The sequence below is a fragment of the Vigna radiata genome, unplaced genomic scaffold, assembly GCF_000741045.1.
Source record: "Vigna radiata var. radiata cultivar VC1973A unplaced genomic scaffold, Vradiata_ver6 scaffold_171, whole genome shotgun sequence".
NCBI lineage: Eukaryota > Viridiplantae > Streptophyta > Magnoliopsida > Fabales > Fabaceae > Vigna > Vigna radiata.
In genome coordinates, this window is record NW_014542551.1 from 416418 (window position 1) to 438953 (window position 22536).

Genomic DNA, 22536 nt, shown 5'->3' on the forward strand with positions numbered 1-22536 from the left:
TAAATATTGTCCTTGTTCCAGAAACTACTAATGATGTATTGATTAGTAAGGACTAGAAAAATGCTATGAAGGTTGAAATGGTTTCTCCAAAAGAGTTCAATGGTGCTGCATTTCAGTCAATTGTTGGCAATTTGGGAATGGATGACATCCATTCACCAACTTGATTTATGTTCTAATTAATATTTCCTTGTAGTGTTTTAATTACATAATTAGGAGGATTAATAAGCTGACAATATATTTCATATTTATTGTAGGGATAGATTATATCCATCATAAATTAATATTTACAGTCCTTAAGTCTTTGTATTTTGTTGAAGAGCAATTGCTCCTCTATGAATAATATCTGAAAACATATTTGTCACATATTTCATAAATTAAAACAGGAAACTGAAAACCCTGAGACCGAGGACAATGTCGGCATTATAACAGAAAATAAAGGAACCAACAATGCAAGGAAAACCAGAGCTGAGGAAGCAACAGATTCAAAAAAATTGGCTGATTTCAAGATGCATGACCCAGAAATGAAAGGTAAACAAGTTTTGGAATTTTAGAATTGCTTTTAACCCACCATAACAAACATCAATCATATATTCCTACAAGGAAAATAGAAAAAGGCACGTGACTTTATGTGCCAGAAATGTTATTAGTGTACATAAAAATTTAGTAACAAGACTCTTTAGATAATATTAGCAGTTCTATTGCTGTCACTACTATATGTGGATGTGTATATAGTAAGTTTTTGGCAAATACAGGAGCTTTGTGTGGCACAATGACTATAGAACTTTTTGTGGCACTCGAACTATTTTATTTCAAGACAGCTTAAACATGTTTTTGAATAGTAAAATAGGTCTTCATGTTAAAGATTGCTTACCATATCTCATTTTTATAAACACAGATGTGCAAGATAATACAGCTCCACAACCAGTAGCAATTGCAACAGCTTCCAAAACCGAGACAGTTGATGACAGTAATAAAGAACAGATACAGCTAGAAGACATAATAGAGAAAAAATCTAACAAAGAGGAACAAACACTACAAGATGTTGCTAAGGACACTGTTAAAATAAACACTAATAATTATACCAATGAACATGACAAGGTTCAAAAATCTCATGCTGAAGTAAAAGAATGGATTGGGGATGATGAAAATTTTGATCAAGATGAAGAAACCAAAGATATTGAAGAAACAACAAAAATGCAGTTAGCTGAGCAAAAAGTTCAGAAAAGATCACTCACTCCTGCCTTTGTTCAAGGAGACACTGATCAAATCTCACAGAAAGAATTACTGCATATTGTTGCGTCAGAAGTTCTTCATTATGACAAGCACATTTCCATACCAGAAACTGAACCTGACAGAAAGTCCACTATTGTTCAGGTTAGGCCTAACTGGTGTAAATGAGTAAAAATTTAGATATATAACATCTCATTTGGAAGAACAAAAAATCAATCATTTTCCTAACTCATTACAAAAATTTTATACTTATATTTCATATATTCAACCAGGAAACTGAAAAACCTGACACCGAGGAAAATATCAGCAAAGAAACAAAGAATTTAGGTACAAATTATGCAAGCGAAATCAGAGCAAAGGAAGAAATAGACGACAAAAAATTGGTTGATTTGAAGATCCCAAAGTCAGAAATCCAAGGTAACTAGCTTTTGAAATTTTAATATCGATTTTGACTCAAAAACTCTAACCAATGAAAAACACCAATGGTAAAAATAAAATAAAGGTTATCACAACTTTACATCAAAAGAAATATTAACTAATGTACTTAGAACTTATATGGGAGCTTTATGAGCCAATGGGACTATTTTTATTTGCAATAGAACTTATACATGTATTTAAATAATAAGATAGCAGCCTTCATGTTAATGATAATTTCAGCATATAACTTTCATTAAAAAAAATGTGCCAGAAGAAGTTCGGCAACCAATGGCAATTGCAGAAGCGGTTGTAACTGAAACAGCTGATGACAGTAAAGAAGAACACATACAGCTGGAAGAAGACATTGCAATGAAAAAATCTAACAAAGAGGAACAAACACCACAATATGTAGCTGAGGACACTGCAGAAATAAGCACCACTAGCTATACTGATCAACATGATAAGGGTCAAACATCTGATGCAGAAAGAGAGCAAGGGATTGAGGATGATGAAAACTTTGGTCCACAGAAAGATGCCAAAGCTATTGCAGAAACAAACAAAATGCACTTACTGGAGGAAGAAGTCCAGACAATATCACCCACTCATGCCTTTGTTCAGAGTGACATGGAACAAATCTCAGAGGAAGAATTACTGCATGTTGATGAATCAAAATTTATTGATTATATCAAGCAAAATTGCATACGAGAAACCAACCTTGAAACAAAGTCCAATATTGCTCAGGTTAGGCGTAAGTGGTGTGAATAAGTAAAAATTTACATATACAACATCTCCTTTGCAAAAACCAAACATCAATCATTTTCCTAACTTGTTATAGAAATTCCAACTAGGAATCTGAAAAGCCAGAAACCAAGGACAATATCAGCAAAGTAACAGATAATTTAGGGACCGACGATGCACGAGAAATCGAAGAAGAGGGAGAAACAAATTCCAAAAACTTGGCTGATTTCAAGGTGCATGACTTAGAAATCAAAGGTAACTAGGTTTTGAAATTTTAGAATATGTTGACCAGAAAACACTAACTAAAAGAAAAAATTTAAGCGTATAAGGAAAATAAAACTAACTTTCCAAGAAAGAAATATATTTAAATGTACATAGAAATTTAAAAACAAGTGTGTCTAGATGAAACTGGCAGTTTTACTCACTGCTACATGTGGATGATAACAAGTACACAGTAATTCTTTGTCAAATACGGGAGCTTTATGGTGTACTGGGACTATTTTATTTTCAAGAGAACTTATTCATGCATTAAATAATAAGATAGCAGCTTTCACGGTAATGATTGGTTTCAATATCTAACTTTTATAAAAAGTTGTGCCAGAAGGTGAAGTTCGGCAATCAATAGCAACGGCAGTGGCGGTCCTAACCCAAACAGTTGATGACAGTAAACTAGAACAGATACAACTGGACAAAGACAATACGCAGAAAAAATCTAACAAAGAGAAACAAACACCGCAATTTGTTGCTGAGGACACTGCAGAAATAAACACCACTAGCTATACTGAGGAACATGACCAGGTTCAAAAATCTAATGTAGAAGTAAAACAAGGGATTGAGGAAGATGAAAATTTTGGTCAACGGGAAGAAGCCAAACCTACTGGAGAAACAAACAAAATGCAGTTGCCCAAGGAAAATATGCAGACAATATCACCTACTCCTGCCTATGCTCAATGCGACACTGATCAAACCTTGAAGCAACAATTACTGCATATTGATGAATTAGAAGTTATTGATTATGCCAAACAGAGTTGCATACCAGAAATTGAACTTGACAGAAAGTCCACTATTGCTCAGGTTAGACTAAGTGTATAAATGAGTAAAAGTTTACATATATAACATCTTCGAAAAAACCAAACATTAACCGCTTTCCTAACTTTTATAGAAATTTTATACTTCTATTGAATAAATTCAACCAGGAAACCGAAAAGCTTGACACCAAGGACAATATCAGCGACGTAACAGAGAATTCAGGTGCCACCAATGGAAGTGAAATCAGAGCAGAGGAAGAAACAGATGTCAAAAAATTGGCTGATTTGAAAATACCAGAGTCAGAAATCAAAGGTAACCAGGTTTTGAAATTTTAGAATCCATTTTGATTAGAAAACATTAACAGAAGACAAATCGGAATGTAAATTCATAGGGAGAAAATAAAAACCAAGGTTATGTGCAAGAAATATCTCTTAAAGTATATAAAAATTTTAAAACAAGTGCATTTTGATGACACTAGCAGTTGTACCCGCTACTAAATGTGAATCAAAATATACCTATAGCAATTCTCTGGGAAATTACGGGAGCCTTTTGTGGCATTTGAGTATGGAACCATATTGTGGCACTGTGGCTACGGAACCTTATTGTGGCACTACGACTATTTTTATTTTAAAGACAACTTATAGATTCATTTGTATAGTAAGACAGCAGCCTTCATGTTAATCATTGGTTTTAGTATCTAATTTTTATAAAAGCTAATGTGCTGACTTTGCAACCAATAACAATTGCAGTAGTGGTCAGAACCCAATCAGTTGATGACAGTAATCAAGAACTGATACAGCTGGAAGACATTACAGAGAAAAATTCTAACAAAGGTGAACAAACAACACAAAATGTTGCTGGGGACACTGCAGAAATAAACATCAATAGTTATACTGATGAACATGACAAGGTTCAAACATCTGATGCAGAAGTAAGAGAAAGGAGTGAGGATGATGAAAATTTTGGTCAACAGGAAGAACGCAAAGGTATCAAAGAAACATGCCAAATGCAGTTACCCAGGAAAGAAGTCCGGACAAGATCACCCACTCCTGCCTTTGTTCAAAGCAACATTGACCAAATCTCACAGCAAGAACCACTACATGTTGATGAGTCAGAAGTTATTGATTATATGAAGCAAAGCTCCCTTACAGAACCAGAAATTCAACTTGACAAAAAGTCCACTATGGTTCAGGTTAGTCCTAACTTGTGTTAACGAGTAAAAAATTATAAAAATAACATATCCATTGTCCAAACTAAAATTCATTTAGTTTCCTTACTTGTTTTAAAAATTTTATACATATTTCATAAGTTCAACCAGGGAACTGAAAAACCTGAGACCAAGGACAATGTTGGCATAGCAACAGACAAGTTAGGCACCAGTGATCCAAGCAAAACCAGAGCAGAGAAAAGAACAGATGCCAAAAAATCAGCTGATTTTATGATGCCAAAGCCAGAAATCAAAGGTAATTAAATTTAAAACTTTATAATCGATTTTGACTTCAAAACAATAACCAACAGACAACCTTAATGTGTATAGAGCACATAGAGTGAATCCTTAATAAAAGACATAGAGTAAATCCTTAATGTGTATAGAGCACATAGGGTTAAATATTTATAAATAGGAAAATACAAAAGAGATGGGCCTAAGCACATAGGGTTAATAGTACTGTTGAAATAAAAGAGAAAGACATAGAGTGAATCCTTAATGTGTATAGAGCACATAGGGTTACATATTTATAAATAGGAAAATACAAAAAAGATGGGCCTAAGCCCATTAAATGTAACAGCTTTTATAACAGAAATATAAAAAACAGAATGGGAGAATATTTAATACTCTCCCTCAGGCTGGTGCATATAAATCATAGGTACCCAGCTTATTACAAATATAATCAACTCTAGGTCCCCGTAATGATTTAGTAAACACACATGCTAGTTGATCACTAGAATTTATGAACTCAATCTTGATTTCTCAAGATACAATCTTTTCTAAAATAAAATGACAATCAATCGCAATATGTTTGATTCTTTCTTGAAAGGTGGGTTTTGAACTAATGAACAAAACATGTGGACCCAAAGACTTGAAGTGGTAACGATGGAGAGGTTCAAGACGAAATAAAATAGAATGAGGAATTATGTTATCTAAAATCCAAGGTGGCATGCGATTAATGAAATAACACTCAAAACAGCATTGCCCCAAAAATGTTGAGAACCTCACCATGAATTAATGTTATGCCAGTTGTTTCAACGATAAGTTTATTATTTTGCTCAACTGCCCTATCTTTTTGAGATGTATAAGCATATGAGGTTTGATGAAGAATGTCATGAGAAGCCATCAAATTTCAAAATGAATAACAAAGATACTCACATGCATTATCACTACCCAAAGTGCAAAAAGAAACTCCAAATTGATTTTTAATTTCATTGTATAATGATTGAAATATAGAAAACAACTCAGATCAATCTTTCATTAAAAACAACCAAGTACATCTTGAATAATCATCAATAAAAATGACAAAATACTAAAATCCTAAATTTGAGTTAACATGACTTGGTTCTCCAGATGTCAGAACGAAATAACATAAAAGGAAACAAAGCACGTTGTGAAACACTTCGTCGAAAAGAACTATGACTGTGTTTTCCTATTTGACATGACTCACAAGACAAACTTGGAACAAGTTGTCGTATCTTGGCAAGGCTAGGATGACCCAACTAAGCATAACGATAGAGATAATCCATGACCGAACCAACATGCTTAGATGTCTGCAGATGATAAAGACCGTGAGACTCGCATTTGATGCCAATCATCCATCTCGAACTCCGAACCTATAAACAAAAATAATCTTTGGTAAAGGGATAATAAATTAAATAGAAACCCAGAAACATAAAGAACATTATCAATGATAAATAAGATAGAAGATAAATAATACCAACAACATGTGAGGTGGCCCTAGAGCCATTGGCCATGGTAATAGAAGGTAAATAACCCAAAGTAGTCAAAGAAGAGAAATACGATTTATTACTAGTAATGCAATCTATGGCACCTGAGACAACAACCCTAGGACTAAGAGAGTTGGAATGAGTGAGGCTAGCAAATGATTTCCCTGTGTGTACAACAAAAGTCATGGAACCAAGAGTTATAAATATCCTCGTATCATTTGAGAAATTCATTGAAAATAGCATCGTATTCTGAAGGATTAGATAATGGCAAGGGAGCAATTTGGGCAACCATAGAAGATTGAGAAGGATGACCATGTAATGCATAACATGGTCAATTATGTGACCAAGCTTGTGAGAATGGGTGGAAAAAGAAAACTAAAAACAATGCTGGAAATAACAATGTGTTTAGAAAAATATAAAATAAAAATTTAGCACCGGCAAACAGTGGGTTTACCAAGGAGGCAAGGATTAACCCAAGCAGTACATACCATTTTGAAATAAAAGTGAAAGAGACATAGGTTGAATCCCAAATGTTTATGAAGCATGTAGGGTTACATATCAATATAAATAGGAAAATACAAAGAAATGAATCTAAGCCCGTTATATCTTTACTAACAGATATATAATAAACTGAACGGGAAATATCTAACAAATATATTCATAGAGAAAATAAAAACAAAAAAACATAACATTACATGCAAGAATATTATTTAATGTACAAAAAATTGGAAAAGTGTCTTTAGATGATAGAAGATGTTTTAGTCAATGTGGATGACAACATGATAGGATTTGGAGGGTTTATGAAAGGAAGAAAAGAGTTAAAAATAAAGCATAAACGGTTGGGGGTCTGTTAGGACAGTTAGGAAGCAGGGGGTAGGATAACTGTCCTGGAAGCAGGGGGTAGGATAACTGTCCTGGTGGGATGTTATGTTCAGATTAGGATGAGTCCTTAAATAGGGAAAGGGTTGTCTAGAGGAGGGAGGTTGAGTTGAATGGTATCTTAGTGACAAGACATTAGTATTCCTGTGTGAGGGGACAGTTCCATTCGAAGTGTTCAAATTGTATTCTTTGTATTCTTTTCTTACAAAAATAATAATACAAGGCTGTTTCAGTGTTTGTGTGTGTTAGGTGCTGCCAAGTGGGTGTTTTCAGATTTCTTGTTTCAAGAAATCTAACACATGTATATAGTAATTCTTTGGCCAAACACGGGATCTTTTTTGTGGCACTGTGATTATAGAATCTTTTTGTTGGACCTAAGACTATTTTAATTTCCGTAAGAGTCTATGCATGCATTTCAATGGTTAGATTCAAGTTAAATATTGCTTTCAATATCTCATTTTTGCAGACTATGAGGTGCCAGAGGATGAAGTTCCTCAACCAATAGAAGTGGCAGTAGCAGTTGAAACAGTTGATGACATTAATCAAAAAGAGATACAGATCGAAGAAGACATTACACAGAAAAATTCTAACAAAGATGAACAATCATCACAATATGTTGCTAAGGACACTACAGAAATAAAGACCAATAGCTATGCTGATGAACATGACAAGGTTCAAACATCTCATGCTGAAGTAAACCAAGGGACTGAGGGTGATGAAAATTTTGGTCAAGTGGAAGAAGCTAAAGGTATTGAAGAAACAAACAAAGCACAATTACCTGAGGAAGAAGTCCAGATAAGATCACCCACTCCTGCCTTTGTTCAAGGCGACACTGATCGAATCTCTCAGCAAGAATTACTGCTAGTTGATGAGTCAGAAGTTATTGATTTTGTTGAGCAAAGCTGCATACCAGAAATTGAACTTGACAGAAAGTCCACTACCGTTCAGGTTAGGCCTCACTGGCGTGAGTAAAAATTTACAAACGCAACATCTCCTTTGAACAAACTAAAAATCATTCATTTTCCTAACTTGTTATACAATTTTTATATTATAAATTCAACCAGGACACTGAAAAACCTGAGACCAAGAACAATGTCAGCATTGTAACAGAGAATTTAGGCACCAATGATGCAAGTGAAATCATAGCAAAGGAAGAAACAGATGCTGAAAAATTGGCTGATGTAAAGATCGTAAAGTCAGAAATCAAAGGTAACTTAGTTTTGAAATTTTATAATTGATTAACTCAAAAATAAGAGCCAGAAGGCAAACTCCAATAGTATATTTGTACAACGAAAATAAAAATCAACACAACTTTGCATGCACAAAATATTATTTAATTTGCATTAATATTTAAAAACAAGTGTCCTCAGATGACACTACCAGTTTTGCTCACTACTATATGCGGATGATAACATGTATATAGTAATTCTTTGGCCAAATATGGGAGCTTTTCGAGGAACTGGGACTGTATTAGTTGTCTAGAGAACATAAACATGACTTACACATTCTTAGAATGTGAATTAAGCTAAACTCAAGCCTACAAAATGAACTGGTAAAATGAACTTTGCACTTATTTATATAGTTAGTATAATGAGCATATGCCAAGGACTAGACATCTTGACTTAGAATTAGATATTTGTGAGTGGTCTAATAGCATGTGATACAATAGGTTAAACAACTCTTGCTAAGATAGGTTGTGATACTATATTAGGAATTAGATTTTAAGTTTAACTCAACCTTACAATAGAAGTTAATAAAGTCAGGTTTGCATCCTTTTTATGATATAATTTGATCATGTAACTAGTAGATGTAGGATCTCCAATGTTCAGTAACATATGCAATCTTTGTGCAAATGATTACTCTCAATAACTCAGTTTCATAACTTTCAGGTGTGCCAAAAGATGAAACTCTGAAACCAATAGCCAATGAAGTTTTGCTTAGAACTAAAGCAGTTGAGAAGAGCAGTCAACAAGACAAACAGCAAGAAGAAGAGGTCTCAGACAAATCTATCAAAGAGGTGCAAAGCCAAGAATATATTACTGAGGGAAGTGTAGAAATAAACATCAATAATGAGGCTGAGGAAAAGGACAAAAATTCAACATCTAATGCAGAAGAAAAAGAAGGGACATCTCATGCAGAAGAAAAAGAAGGGATTGAGGATATATTCAACCAAAAGGAAATGGAAAAAGAAATTGAAGAAGCAACAAAAATACACTCAGTGGAGGAGGAAGAAATCCAGAGATCACCCCCTCCTGCCTTTGTGCAAAGTGATACTAATCAAATTCTGCACCAAGAAACATTGCATATTAATGAATCAGAAGTGATTCATAATGCCAAGCTGAGCTCCATCCCAGAAATTGAACTTCATGAAAAGGCCATTGTTGTTCAGGTTAGGCATTAGTGAAGTAAACAAATAAAAAAATAAATATATATTTGCTTGCTGTGACAAACAAAAATCATTTACTATTGCAACCACTTATGCAAATTTTATACTTATACTTGTACATATTCACCAGAAAAGTGAAAAAGTAGAAACCAAGGACAATTTTGACAGAGTAAGAGAGAATTTAAACAAGGATAAAAGGGAAAACAGAGCAGAGGAAGGAATAGATGTCAAACAATTGACTGATTTGGAGATGCCAAAGTCAGAAACCAAAGGTAATCGTGTTCAAAAATTTTGTAGATGCCAAAGTGTATATTTAACCAACGAAAATAAAAATAAACACATGACTTTACCTGAAACAAATTATTTAATCCGCATAAGAATAAAAAAAATTAGCATCATGAGATGACACAAACAGTTTTACTCAACTATATGAGGATGATAAATAAGCATATGAAACTTTCGGGCCAACATGGGAGTCTTTTTTGGCCCTGGGACAAAATTACTGTATTAAAACAGTAATATATGCAGCCAATGTTTAAATGAATCCTTTGAATATTTATTGTTCTATAGCAGGTGTGCTTGAAGATGACTCTCTCCAACCAATGCCTGACACAGTATCTGTTGAAAAGGAGGCGGTTAGTGTAAGTCAAGAAAAGAGACAGCCACAAGAAGAATTTATTAAGAAAGTTAACAAAGAGGTGCAGACACCACAGTATTTTACTGAGGATAGGGAAAAAATAGAGACCACAAATGACACTGAGGAACAAGAAGAGGTTCCAACATCTCAGCCTAAAGAGAAATCAGGAAACAAGGATGATGACAAATTTGAACAAGAAGAAGAAGAAAAAAAAAACGGGATCGAAGAATCAACAAAACCACAGTTACAAGACAAAGACATCAGCACAACATTGTCCATCCAAACCTCAGTCCAAGGTGATTTTGATCAAATTTGGCATAAACAAATACTGCATGATGATGAATCAAAAGGGATTGGTAATGCCAAGAGGAGTTCCATGCAAGAAATTGAACTCGATGGAAAATCTACTATTGTTGAGGTTAGGCAGTAGTGAAGTAACAACTCAAACTTTACGTATTTATCAGCTTGCTTTGACAAATCTATTCTTATATCCTCTGCATTAAACCAGGAACCTGAAACCAAAGCCAATGTCAACATAGTAAAACAAGAACATCCAAACAACCAATCCAAAACATCAAGCATTCAAGGAGACATTATGCATAATATAACAGAAGAAGGACTCGTCACATCAGAAAGCAACAGAGAAATAAGTGAAGTGCACACTGAGGAACAGAAGACAGTAAAATCATGCTTAAGAGAGAACTTAGACAACAAAAATGCATGTGAAATCATAGTAGCAAAAGCATCAGAGGCAAAACAATCAACTTACATGGAAATACAAGAGTCAGAAACCCAAGGTAATTATTACTTTGAAAATATTTTGAATTGAAAGAAGCTCAAAAACCTAAACAAAAGAAAAACACTGCATATATTGATGTCAGGAAAAGAAAATAAACCCAAGACTTCAGATGAAATAAAAACTCTGCAACCAACATAAAAATTAAAGTGTCTTTGGATGAGAAAAACTTTATTCACTTACTATAAGGGGATGAAAACATATGCATAATTTTGTGGCCTACTAAAGCAACTTGTGGTGGCTATGGGAGAATTTTAATTTTCAAGAAAAAAAAAATAGATGTACTAAATTAGTGAGATATTCAATTGTACGGAAATGATTGCATTAAATATCTCATTCTTTGTAACAATAGGTGAGCCTGAAGATAAAGACTTGAAAACAAGGCTCAATCCATCATCAAATGGCAATGAAGGACTTGATGAGAGTAGTCCAGAAAAATTTACAGAGAACTTGAACAAAGATGTGCAGACACCACAGTGCAATACAAAGGTGAATGCAGAAACAAACATTACATCTTATCCTGACAAATTAGAAGAAGCAGAGGATATTGAAGAATCAATAGAAAAACAGTTACCAGAGAAAGAAATCCAACACACATTTCCCACTCCAACATCTGTCCAAGAAGATATTGATCAAATGTCACAGCAACAAACACTGCATGATGATGAAATAGAAGTGATTAATAATGCCAAGAGCTGTATGACAGAAATTGAACTTCATAGAAAGTCTATAGTTGTTAAGGTTAGGCGGTATTGAAGTAAAGAAGTAAAAAATTACATACATATTAGCTTGCTATGAACAAAAGATATAATTTATTTTCTTAACATGTTATAGAAGTATACTTATTGTAAATATTGTATAGGAATCTAAACAACCGGAAACCAAGGCAAATGCTGACTTAGTGAAAGAAGGACAGGCAGACCATCAATCAGAAGAATCAAGTGTGCAAAGTTTCATTACAAACTATATAATAGTTGAAAGACATACGACATCAGAAAGCAATAAAGAATTAAGTGATGATGTTGACCTTGATGGACAGAAGAAAGTAGAATCACAATTGGAGGAGTTTTTAGAGATTAAGGATGTCAGTGAAATCAGAGCAAAAGGAATACACTCCAAACAACCGACTGATGTGGAGATACAAAAATCAGAAACTGAAGGTGATTGTATTCTGAAATTTTCGCATTGAATATGGCCTGATAATGAAAAACGCACTTGTTTTAGATGACAAACACTTTTTTTCACTTCTATATGTGAGTTTAAGTAGTAATTTTGCCATGCTATGAAGAAGATTCTTAAAGTTGTTTTAAAGGAACATACACAATCTTAATGGAAATTGAAGCATAAAGTGCTTATTACCCTTCCAAGTATCTTAGTTATTGTGTTTTGTTGAGTTCATGTATACCATTGATAGGTTCAGTGGGAAAGTCTATACTAGAAGAAATAAATAAAGGAGGTAGTTATAAAGTCCTGTAGCCATAACAGGTTGTAACAAACTAGTATATACAGTCTGTGTTTAGGTTGTTTTAGGAGTTTTTGGAGTTTTGGAGGAAGAGGGGTTTTGAAGAGCTAAGGTCCTCTCGAAAGACCTTTGTAACTAGGAGGCATTGTTATAATCCTGTCACATTCACAAAACTGTTTTGTTCTGAATAACGTCTTTCAAGAACCTGTCTTGAAGGTTTTATGTAATGTGAACTTTAAGCCTAACTCAACCCTACAAAATCAACTTGTAATGTGAGGTTTGCACCCACTTCTATATTCTAAATTGATCTTATATAGTTGATGTGGGACTTCCAACACACACACCCCTCACATTGAGGTATATACATCTCGTGCATGGGACTAGACATTATTGGGTGGTCTGATAGCGACTCGATATTGAGTAGTACAATATGTCCAACAAACAAAAAATTTCGCTATGATAGGCTTTGATACCATGTTAAGAAATAAACTTTAAACCTAACGCAACCGTATAAAACCGACTTGTAAGGTGTGGTTTGCACACACTTATATATTCTAAATTGGTCTTATCTTTAGTCAATGTGGGACTTCCAACATTGTTAGAATAAGCCGGTTTTGTAAGATTGGCCTAGGTTTAAAATCCACTTCTAAACGTGGTATCAAAACCATTGTACAAGTCTATCCTAGTGAGATTTGTTGCTTATTGTGCATATTGTTCCACCCGTATCAAACAGCTATCGCATCATCCTTTAATGTCAAGTCTCACGCTCGAAATGTATATACCTATTGGAAGTCTCATACCGACTAGAGATAAAACTAATTTAGAATATATATATATATATATATATATATATATATAAGTGGGTGCAAATATCACATTACAAGTCGTTTCTGTGGGGTTAAGTAAAGCTTAAAGTTCACTTCCTAACAAATAGGTTCAGTGAAAAAGTCTATACTAGAAGAAATAAAATAAAGGAGTTATTTATAACCTCTTGTAACTGTTACAGGTTGTAACATACTAGTCTATATGGTCTGTGTTTAGGTTGTTGTTAGGAGTTTTTGGAGTTATGGAGGAAAACGGGTTTTGGTCGAGCTAAGGTTCTCTCGAAAGACCTTTGTACCTAGCAAACATTGCTGTAATCCAGTCACATTGACAACTGTTCTGTTTTCTAAATAAAGTCTTTCAAGAACCTGTCTTGAAGGTTTTCTTTAATTCTGGTGATCCTGTCAACCATGAAATGTAATGTTATAGTTGTTCTCTTCAAAATAGTTGCTTATTTATTACCTTTATGATCATTATTGTTAAGATAGATGAATATGTTGAGTGGTAAATGTTGTAAACAGGGGATTATTACGATAAAAATATCCTAATATCTTTAGTAACTAAGAAAATATTCCCAAAATCTATACATCCATTCCAGATTACTTTATTTCCCTTTTTAAAAGAATGTGATTGCTATAAATAGAGGAGTTGAGTATGCAATTATCATTATTGTAATCAATATAATATTTATTTTCTCCCTTTAGTTATCCAAGTGTAAACTCACCCAAACATAATCAGAAAACAATAATTGTTTCTCTATTCTCACAAAATGGTTTATTTCAATATCTCATATCTACAATAATAGGTGTGGCTGAAGATAAAGGAATGCAAACAATGTCCAGCACAACATCAGTCAAAAATTATGCATTTAATGAATGTTGTCAAGAAGAGATTCAACCACGAGAAGAATATGCTGAGAAGCATATCAAAGAAGTGAAGATGCCACACTATGAATTTAATACGCAAAAACATATTCCTGAGGTGTGAGCAAACTACAACAAACAAAAGCAGAAAAATAAAACCTTTCATTTTCACACTTGTACAACTATTTGATCATTCACACACAAAGGACATTATTTCTCATCATGAAATAGAACATCTACAACCTCTGACACAGTATTTGCTGAAACAGGCATATAGGGTAGAGGAAGATACAAGTCAGATCAGGGTGGTAAATGAACAGAAATTAGAGTCCCAGCTGGCATCACTAAACAAGGAGGCCACATTCATAGATAATCGGTATTCAGATGGAGAGATAGAAAACGCAAACCCCATTGGTGATATAGAGAAAGAAGTGAATCCAAAATCACTCACCAAGCAGAAATTAGTGATCCACGATGATGGTAAATTCGATGAAGAGGAAGCAAAAGGAATTGAAGAAATGACAAAAATAAAATTACTAAATTCAGCAACAGACTGTATGTGCTCAAAACTCACAAATTTCATTACTTTTAGTCAGACTCATTTTGCCTTGGGACCCTAAACCCTAAACAACAGAAAGTTGAAATTTTATGTTTATGAGATTCAATGCTTATCAAAATCAATAAAAAGTAATATTTTAGCAGTTGAAAAATCTCAGATAAACAATGACAGGTTCACCAGAAGAAGTCCAGCCAAAATTGTCTGACCCTGCAACTGTCCAAGGTGACACTGATCAAATCTTACAGCAACAAACACTTCCCAGTGATGCATTAGACACAATTGATAACAACTTGAGCAGCATTCCAGAAAATGAACTTGACAGAATGTCCACTAGTGTTGAGGTTGGCAGCATGTGCATTTGCTGAGAAAAAAAATACTCATTTATTTCCTTTTCTTATTATTAAAACTTATATTGTATTTATTTAAATAGGAACCTGAAACCAAGGCAAACATCAACATAGTAGAAGAGCAATCAGACAAGCAATCACATGAACCTAGCATGCAAAGTCTGATTACAGATTATATAACAGCGGAAGGCCATTTAGCATCTGAAAACAGTTCAAAATTAAGTTATGATATGAATGAACAGAAGACAGTAAACTTGCAGATGGTAGAGAATTTAGGGATCAAGTATGCAAGTAAAACGACCACAGAGGAAGTAACAGATGCCAAACAACCAACTGGCGTGGAGTTAGAGAAAACAAAAAATGAAGGTAATAATGTTCTGAAAATTTACCATACAAGTTGCCTTGATAACCAAAAACAAGAACCTGAAAACAAAAACAAGCACATGACTTCAGATGAAGGAAATATTCTTTTAATCCACTTACAAAAATAGTTTCCTTAGATGGCAAAAAAATTATTCACATTTGTGTGTAGATGGTAAAATATAAGTAGTAGTTTTGTGTCCCCATGAAGAGTTTGCTGTAGCTCTAGGACTTTTTAATTTTGAAGAGAACATGAACATTGTTGTACTGAAATAGAAACATATGTAGCCTTGCGTAAATCATTTCTTTTAATATCTCATTTGTGCTTGAATAGTGTGTTTGATTTTAAAGAGAAAACATTAAACAATGCAGAATTGATCGAAAATAAAACACTTGATGGGAGTAATCAAGAAGAGATGCAACCAGAAGAAGATTTTTCAGAGACATATACCAAAGGCAAGAAGACACCACAATCTAGCATGGAGAATGTAAATTCAGAAGGAATGGAAATAACTGAAAACAGTACAAAGTCAAGTTATGCTGAGGAAGAACCGGAACAGGTTATAAACACATACACCATAGAAAATTCAGAAATCAAGGATAGCAGAAGAATCAAGCTAGAAGAAGCATCTGATATAAAAGAAGCCACAGGTATTGAATTACATAAGCTTAAAACAGAAAGTAGTTATGTTTTGATAACTTTCTATTTTACTTTTACCCAAGGTGATGTCATTCAAAAAACAAATACTAAAATTATGTTTCTTGAAAAAAAAAATTCTAAATGACATTTTGAATCATTTAAAAGTTTTGAAGAAAACGTATAATGTACTAAAAATGAACTATATAAGTCAATCTCAGGTAGTAGATTGTGTTTAACATCTTACTTGTACAATGACAGATGAATCTGGCGATAAAGCCATCTCATTTTTATCTACCATACCATCTGTAAGAATTGGGATAGTTGATGAAAGCATTCAAGAAAAAATAGAAAAGGATGTTCAACCCGCTGTGATCAATTCCAAAGAAGAGCAGAGAACAGAAAATGATTTTGTGAGGAACATGGAAGTTCTCGAGGTTTGACTTCACTTCAATAAATTAAACTAGATACTGATATATACCACATTGCATGTCAGACTTGCACATCTTAATTTAGTGTTTGTCTAGAAAACCAAATCTTCATTTTCCCAACGTACAAATATCTGAGTTCTGATGAAATTTTATGTTAAATTAGGCATTTGAATTAAAAAAGGGGCCAGCCAACACCTCTGTGGAAAATGACGAGAAAGTCGAAGTCCAATCTGAAGCAAATAACCAGAAGACCATTAAAAAACATCCAAATTTAGAAGAACTGGAGACTGCAGAAATAAGTCCAAGTAGTGATACTAAAGAACTTGGAAAGGAACGTGAAGTTGCCAAACTTGGAGGTGTCTCTGAATCTGTATCCGTAGCTATCACAGAACATATAGACACGGGGAAACTGGAAACTCAAGAGGCCAAAACTGGTATATCAGGCAACACAAAAGAAGATAAAGCAGGAGAAGAATTCGAAAACATAAGCCCATCATCTAGTGTTGGTGTCCTATCCAGAGACTCTGAAGACACTGGCACCAAAGTTTTGCACAAAAAATCTCACGGCATCCTGTCAGGTGTAGGATCAAAGGTGAAGCACTCAATTTCCAAAGTGAAGAAAGTCATTACGGGCAAGTCTTCACGCCCCAAGACACCACCATCATAAAAATCAAAAAATAAGTGCTCATTAGACAACTACATGCTGCTGTTGAAAATAGAATATGCACATGTTTGGGAATTTTAGAGGGCTTATTTCTTATGTTTGAGGAATTGTATTGATTTGTTTCATTGATGTATTGTTTGGTTTGTCATTAGTTTTGAAATTTGATCTTATGGAGGATCTACTATCCTTCTAATCTGTGTAATGTATTCTTATTCTCTTTGTATGGATTTAGTATTTATTTCAAAACACAGGCACAAATAGCTGAAAATTGAGAACATAAGGAAAGGGTTAAGTAGTTCGTGTAAACAACATTTTGAAGAGAAGAAAAATGAGAAAGCAAGTACCAAAGGGACACCTGATAAGAATTATTAGACACTACAAATGCATCGAAAGAACAGAGCAAAATGACGAAATTCCAGTTCTTAACTTTGTTTTCACGAGAACCAAACGGAAAAGAGAGAAAATTTTGCCATAGAAGTAATAAAGAACATACCTGGCTCAAACACCACCACCTGTACCTTTCAACGAATCAATGGTGGGTCAGGAAATAATAGAGAGCTGTGTTGGTGCGCGTGTTTTTCAGGGTTAATACACTATTTAAATCGAATCGTTTCATATAATTGTTCTACGTTGTGTTGGGTAGAGAGAAAATAAATAAATAAATAAAATATTAGTCAAAATAGAAAAAACAGAACAGAAGTTAAAATGTGTTCGGTGGAAAACAAAATTAAGTACAATATTAAATTCCATCAAACAATAAAATGGTTACTTTTATGACCTCTGCTTTCAATTTGTTCTCAACAAAAACATATATAAAGAAATTGTCTCCTCAACATTCATTAAGGAATATAGGTTAAAATCTTGAGATGGTTACACGAAGGTTTTCTCGTTGTAAGTGGTGTCAATTAGATTTTTGATTTGGAAATGTGATATAATTTGATCATTTCCGTTAACACAGTATTGATGACATTAATTCAATATCACGTGTTAATATAGGGTGGTTTTTATTTTTTTATTTCTTTTATAATCTTTTATTCTTTTAAATTTTTTATTTATTTAAAAAAAAATTGTAACAGTGTGAAATGAGAATCCGTCGTGTGATAGAGATAGTTTGACTTAGCAGTGACACGTGTTAATTTGAGAAAGTTGTGAAAAGTCTCAATTTAATTTTTTTATTTATATTTGGTCTCATTTTAATGAAAATATCAATTTTAATGAAAAGATCATCATACATCTATATAAAAGTTAAATTTGGTTTTAATTTGGAGAGGGATAAAATTGCTCCAATTTAAAAAATAACATTATTACTAAAATGAGACCAAATACAAATAAAAGAACTAAATTGAGATTTTTCACTTGACACTTTTCCAACTGCCACTATCATGTTACAATATCTATGTCACGTGGCACGATCCTCATTTGACATGTAACAGTGTTTATTTTAAAAAAACATTTTAAAAATCATAAAAAAAAAAAAAACACATATTGACATGTGGCATTAAGTTAACATCATCACTTTTGTGTTAACAGAAAGGACAAAATGACATCACATTTTCAAAATTAAGGACTCAATTGAGACCACTTCAAACAAGAGGACCAAATTGAGATTCTTGTATAAAATTGAGAACCATTCAAGAATTCTAGTATATATAAACTAAAAAGTTTATTTTACATTATCTATGAATGGTTTATATCCATTTCTAAGTCATTCCAACTAATTTGACACTTCATTAACAATCTTTTGTATACTATATGAAATATTGTGTTACAATGAAAATCAACTTACCAATAGGGTAGACGATCAGTCGAGATAGCCATTTTAGGTAATTAAAGAATATATTGACAGGTATTAATGATTAATTAATGGGTTTGATTGTTATACGCTCTTTACATATACGGTATTAATGGTTAGTTAATGGGCTTTATTGCTATAAGTCTCTATAAATATACAATTAATATCAAGGTAAAGACACACTTTTCCTAAATCAAATTTAGACCTCTCTCTTTAAGAAACATGTCTCACTTGAGCGTGTCTCCTGTAGGTCAACAACTGATCTGTATGGAGTGCATTCTTATAAAAGATTGGACGACCGACCCTCGACCCCTTTCAATCGAAACATTTTAAATCATATGTAAAAAAATGAAAATAAACCATCTTTAAGGAAACTAGATAAGTCATCCTATTAAATAAACTTTTGTATGGAGTTAAAATTATTATTGATCAATCTATGATTCATTATAACAAGTATTAACATAATTTACATTTAGAACAAAAAAAAGAAAAACAAACAATTTTAAAGAACCACTAAAAATTTCAAATTATATATATATATATATATATATATATATATATATATATATATATATATATATATATAGGGTTTGCTAATTTGTGTACGCCTGTTTTTTAATTGGTACATTTTAGCAATGTGTATCGAGTTTTAGTAGACAAAAATACCTTAATATATCATGGATCCTAAGTTTTAAGGCTAAGGGTATTTTAATAATTTTCATTTTCAAAACTTAAAAAAAAAAAAAGAAACCCCCAAATCCTTGCTCATCTCCCTCATTTCTCTCAACCCTTACTCTTTCATCTCTCTCACTCCAACATTTTCTCTGTCATCCATACACTAGTCTCAACTGAAAAAACACTCGTTAAACAATTTGTTTTTGTAAAGAGGTGAGTTATTGACATATTCGCCTTAAGGAAAATGTTCATTCAAGATCTCTTCAATTTCATTATCTTCATTAACCTCTATAATTTCATCATTTGCGGATGTTGAATCATCATCTCTAAAAAAAACTTTCAAGCCAATTACCAATTCCTTCATATGTCATTATCCTTGTGAAAATTAGATAAAATTAGATAAAAATTATAAAATGAAAACTCATTATAAAATCATTTTTTGTAAGAAATTGTTTAATAGCGAGTGTTTTTTATTTTTTATCAAACAAATTACCAATTCCTTCAAATATCATTATGCTTGTGAAAATTAGATAAAATTAGATAAGACAAAAATTATGAAATGAAAACTCATTATAAAATCATTTTTTTGTAAGAAAATTTTCAACACCAAGTGTTTTTTATTTGTTCGGTTGGGCTACAATAGCGATGATAGTAAAAATGTTAAAGTGAGAGAGATGAAAGAGAAAAAGTTGAGAGGAATCAGGGAGCTGAGCAAGGGTTTGGAGGTTTCTTTTTTTTATTTTAGTTTTGAAAATGAAAATTATTAAAATACCCTTAACCTTAAAACTTAGAATCCATGATATATTAGGGTATTTTTGTCTAATAAAACCCAGTACACATTGCTAAAATGTATCAACTGAAAAACCAACTGAAAAACAGACATACACAAGTTAGCAAACCCCTATATTATATAATAAAATGTTAATTAAATTTTTATTTAATAAAACATGTTAAAGAAAAAACAAATGTTCAATTACCTTATTCGAGTTTGAAAAAATTAACATAATTAAATTTTTTATTTTAAGATTGTAATTTTTTTTATTGTGTTAAAACGAAATATGTCAATTGTTGTATTAAATTGACTACTTACTCGTTAATCTATCAATAAAGTCATTACCTTCTTTATGGATATGTTAATGTGTATTAGACAAAAAGAACATAACTTATAACATTTCAAGCATATACTCTTTAGTATTCATGACATAGAAGGCATGTCGGAGGATGCTTCATTGTGGTTGTCATTGGAGTCTCCTTTGGACAATTAGAGATTAACTGAGAATAAGGGCAAAGCTCTTTTAGGGGAATTCGTCTCGAATATTTCAGGTTATATGATTGGGCTCCTCACAAAGTAATGTTTCTTTATGTAGGATCGGTCAGTCACTTACATAGGTTTGTCCCGTAATACTTTACGTATTAGTGCTTCATTGCTAGAGTTTTTGTCCATCTTTGTCTAAAGTGTTCAAATGTTAATAAAAACAAAATAGATTACATAAAGAAAAATAGAAGATAAAAACAAATAAAAATGAGAGATGTTTAATCAACCAAACAATCAATGTTTAACTTCTCGGTGCATATTGTAGATTAACTAAATTTAGATTCATTTAATAAAACTTTGAAAATAAGTTCTAGAATCAAACATTGATTTAGTTTTAATCTATAACAAATTACTTCATTGATTCCAATTTTTCTGTATATTTGTTTATCTTTTTTGTATTTGTTTTATATAGTCATTTGTTTGGTTATTTGTTAAAACTTGTTGATATAATTAGAACTTAAAAATACTAACCACAACTAATGGTGTAGTGTCAAAATCTTTTTCAAATGAAAAACTGTTACATCTAAATACTTACTTAAATAAGATTTTTTAAGTACTATATATATTTTGACTCGTGCAAAATTAAAATAAAATTTTATTAAATATTTATAAGAATATAATTTATTATTTGTAAAAGTAATAAAATTTATTCAATATTTATTTTAAATAATAGTAATAATAATTAAAATAATGAATTTGCAAACATTTGGAGAGTGAAAAAGGCAACCAAAAGGTTTAGAAAAATGAGAGATGACAGGGGAGAAAGAAGATGAAATAGGTTTACAGGTGGAAAAGATAGTGAGAGAGGTACGTAAGGAATAAGATTGGGAAAGAACAGTCATTCTAAAAAATAAATATAAAAGGAAAATCTTCTTTTAAGAAAAAAATTTTAACAACTTTTTGACAACGTATACGTGGCAACTTGTGATTGGTCCATTTTAAATATTTTTTAAACATAAATTTAAATAGACCAATAAAATAATGATACATGTCCCGTTATAAAAAAAGATGTCAAAAAAGTGTTGTCAAAATATCAATGTCCAATAAAAAATAACAGAACGAATATTCCACAAGTATTTCTAGATTCAAAAAAGAAAAATGATATTTTAACACTATTTTTTGACACCATTTTGACACTGCACACGTGTCAAAATGTGATTGGACGATTTCAAATTAAAAAACAAACTTTGGTTTTTCTCTTCCAAATATACCCCTGCCTCAACTTTTTTAATTTGAAATCGTCTAATCACATTTTGACACGTGTGCAGTGTCAAAATGGTGTCAAAAAATGGTGTTAAAATATCATTTCCCAAAAAAAATACTGTCCGGAGTACCTAATTTGGAATGCATGAAAAAGTATCTTCCAGGAATGATGAATCCGAAAGATGTTTTCGAACTAAAAATTTCTTCTTCGGGAGTTTCATGTTCTTCCTTCATTCCTCACCACCGGCAGCGTCTCCAAAGCAAACAACTATGTACACAAAAACTCCCTCAACTTCTTCTACCACCTGCTTCTTCTCCCTAGATACGTTACACTGTTACATATCTGTCTGTTACATC

At 32.5% G+C, this 22536-nt stretch overlaps 1 protein-coding gene and 1 long non-coding RNA gene across 22 annotated transcripts in view; one reads left to right on the forward strand and one right to left on the reverse strand.

Moving 5' to 3' along the window:
- The window catches only part of LOC106780258 (golgin subfamily B member 1), a 39068-nt gene extending 21687 nt beyond the window's left edge, over positions 1 to 17381 (forward strand). For 3 of the 17 annotated variants that reach the window (XM_014668518.2, XM_014668526.2, XM_014668521.2), the window contains exons 23-46: positions 384 to 528; positions 896 to 1374; positions 1503 to 1647; positions 1919 to 2388; positions 2496 to 2640; positions 2978 to 3459; positions 3582 to 3726; positions 4164 to 4606; positions 4724 to 4877; positions 7697 to 8178; positions 8295 to 8439; positions 9120 to 9619; positions 9747 to 9888; positions 10187 to 10671; positions 10762 to 11050; positions 11402 to 11790; positions 11912 to 12209; positions 14139 to 14314; positions 14466 to 14751; positions 14927 to 15096; positions 15186 to 15468; positions 15835 to 16113; positions 16361 to 16536; positions 16694 to 17381. In XM_014668518.2, the coding sequence (XP_014524004.1) occupies positions 384 to 528; positions 896 to 1374; positions 1503 to 1647; positions 1919 to 2388; positions 2496 to 2640; positions 2978 to 3459; positions 3582 to 3726; positions 4164 to 4606; positions 4724 to 4877; positions 7697 to 8178; positions 8295 to 8439; positions 9120 to 9619; positions 9747 to 9888; positions 10187 to 10671; positions 10762 to 11050; positions 11402 to 11790; positions 11912 to 12209; positions 14139 to 14314; positions 14466 to 14751; positions 14927 to 15096; positions 15186 to 15468; positions 15835 to 16113; positions 16361 to 16536; positions 16694 to 17197 (7212 nt within the window). In that variant the 3' untranslated portion in view covers positions 17198 to 17381. The remainder of the gene's footprint in view (positions 1 to 383; positions 529 to 895; positions 1375 to 1502; positions 1648 to 1918; positions 2389 to 2495; positions 2641 to 2977; positions 3460 to 3581; positions 3727 to 4163; positions 4607 to 4723; positions 4878 to 7696; positions 8179 to 8294; positions 8440 to 9119; positions 9620 to 9746; positions 9889 to 10186; positions 10672 to 10761; positions 11051 to 11401; positions 11791 to 11911; positions 12210 to 14138; positions 14315 to 14465; positions 14752 to 14926; positions 15097 to 15185; positions 15469 to 15834; positions 16114 to 16360; positions 16537 to 16693) is intronic. The other 14 variants (XM_014668527.2, XM_022776931.1, XM_014668525.2 and 11 more) reach the window with 14 other exon arrangements.
- Positions 5853 to 17978, reverse strand: LOC106780261. 5 transcript variants are annotated; one of them, XR_002666537.1, is made up of 6 exons: positions 17688 to 17978; positions 15492 to 15525; positions 14933 to 15116; positions 11624 to 11703; positions 8009 to 8132; positions 5853 to 6237 (listed from the first exon to the last, which is right to left on the reverse strand). It is a non-coding gene; the product is annotated as an uncharacterized LOC106780261 (long non-coding RNA). The 5 variants fall into 5 exon arrangements; XR_002666538.1 differs by lacking the exon at positions 17688 to 17978 and adding an exon at positions 17550 to 17632; XR_002666539.1 differs by lacking the exon at positions 15492 to 15525.
- Positions 17979 to 22536: the final 4558 nt, after the last annotated feature.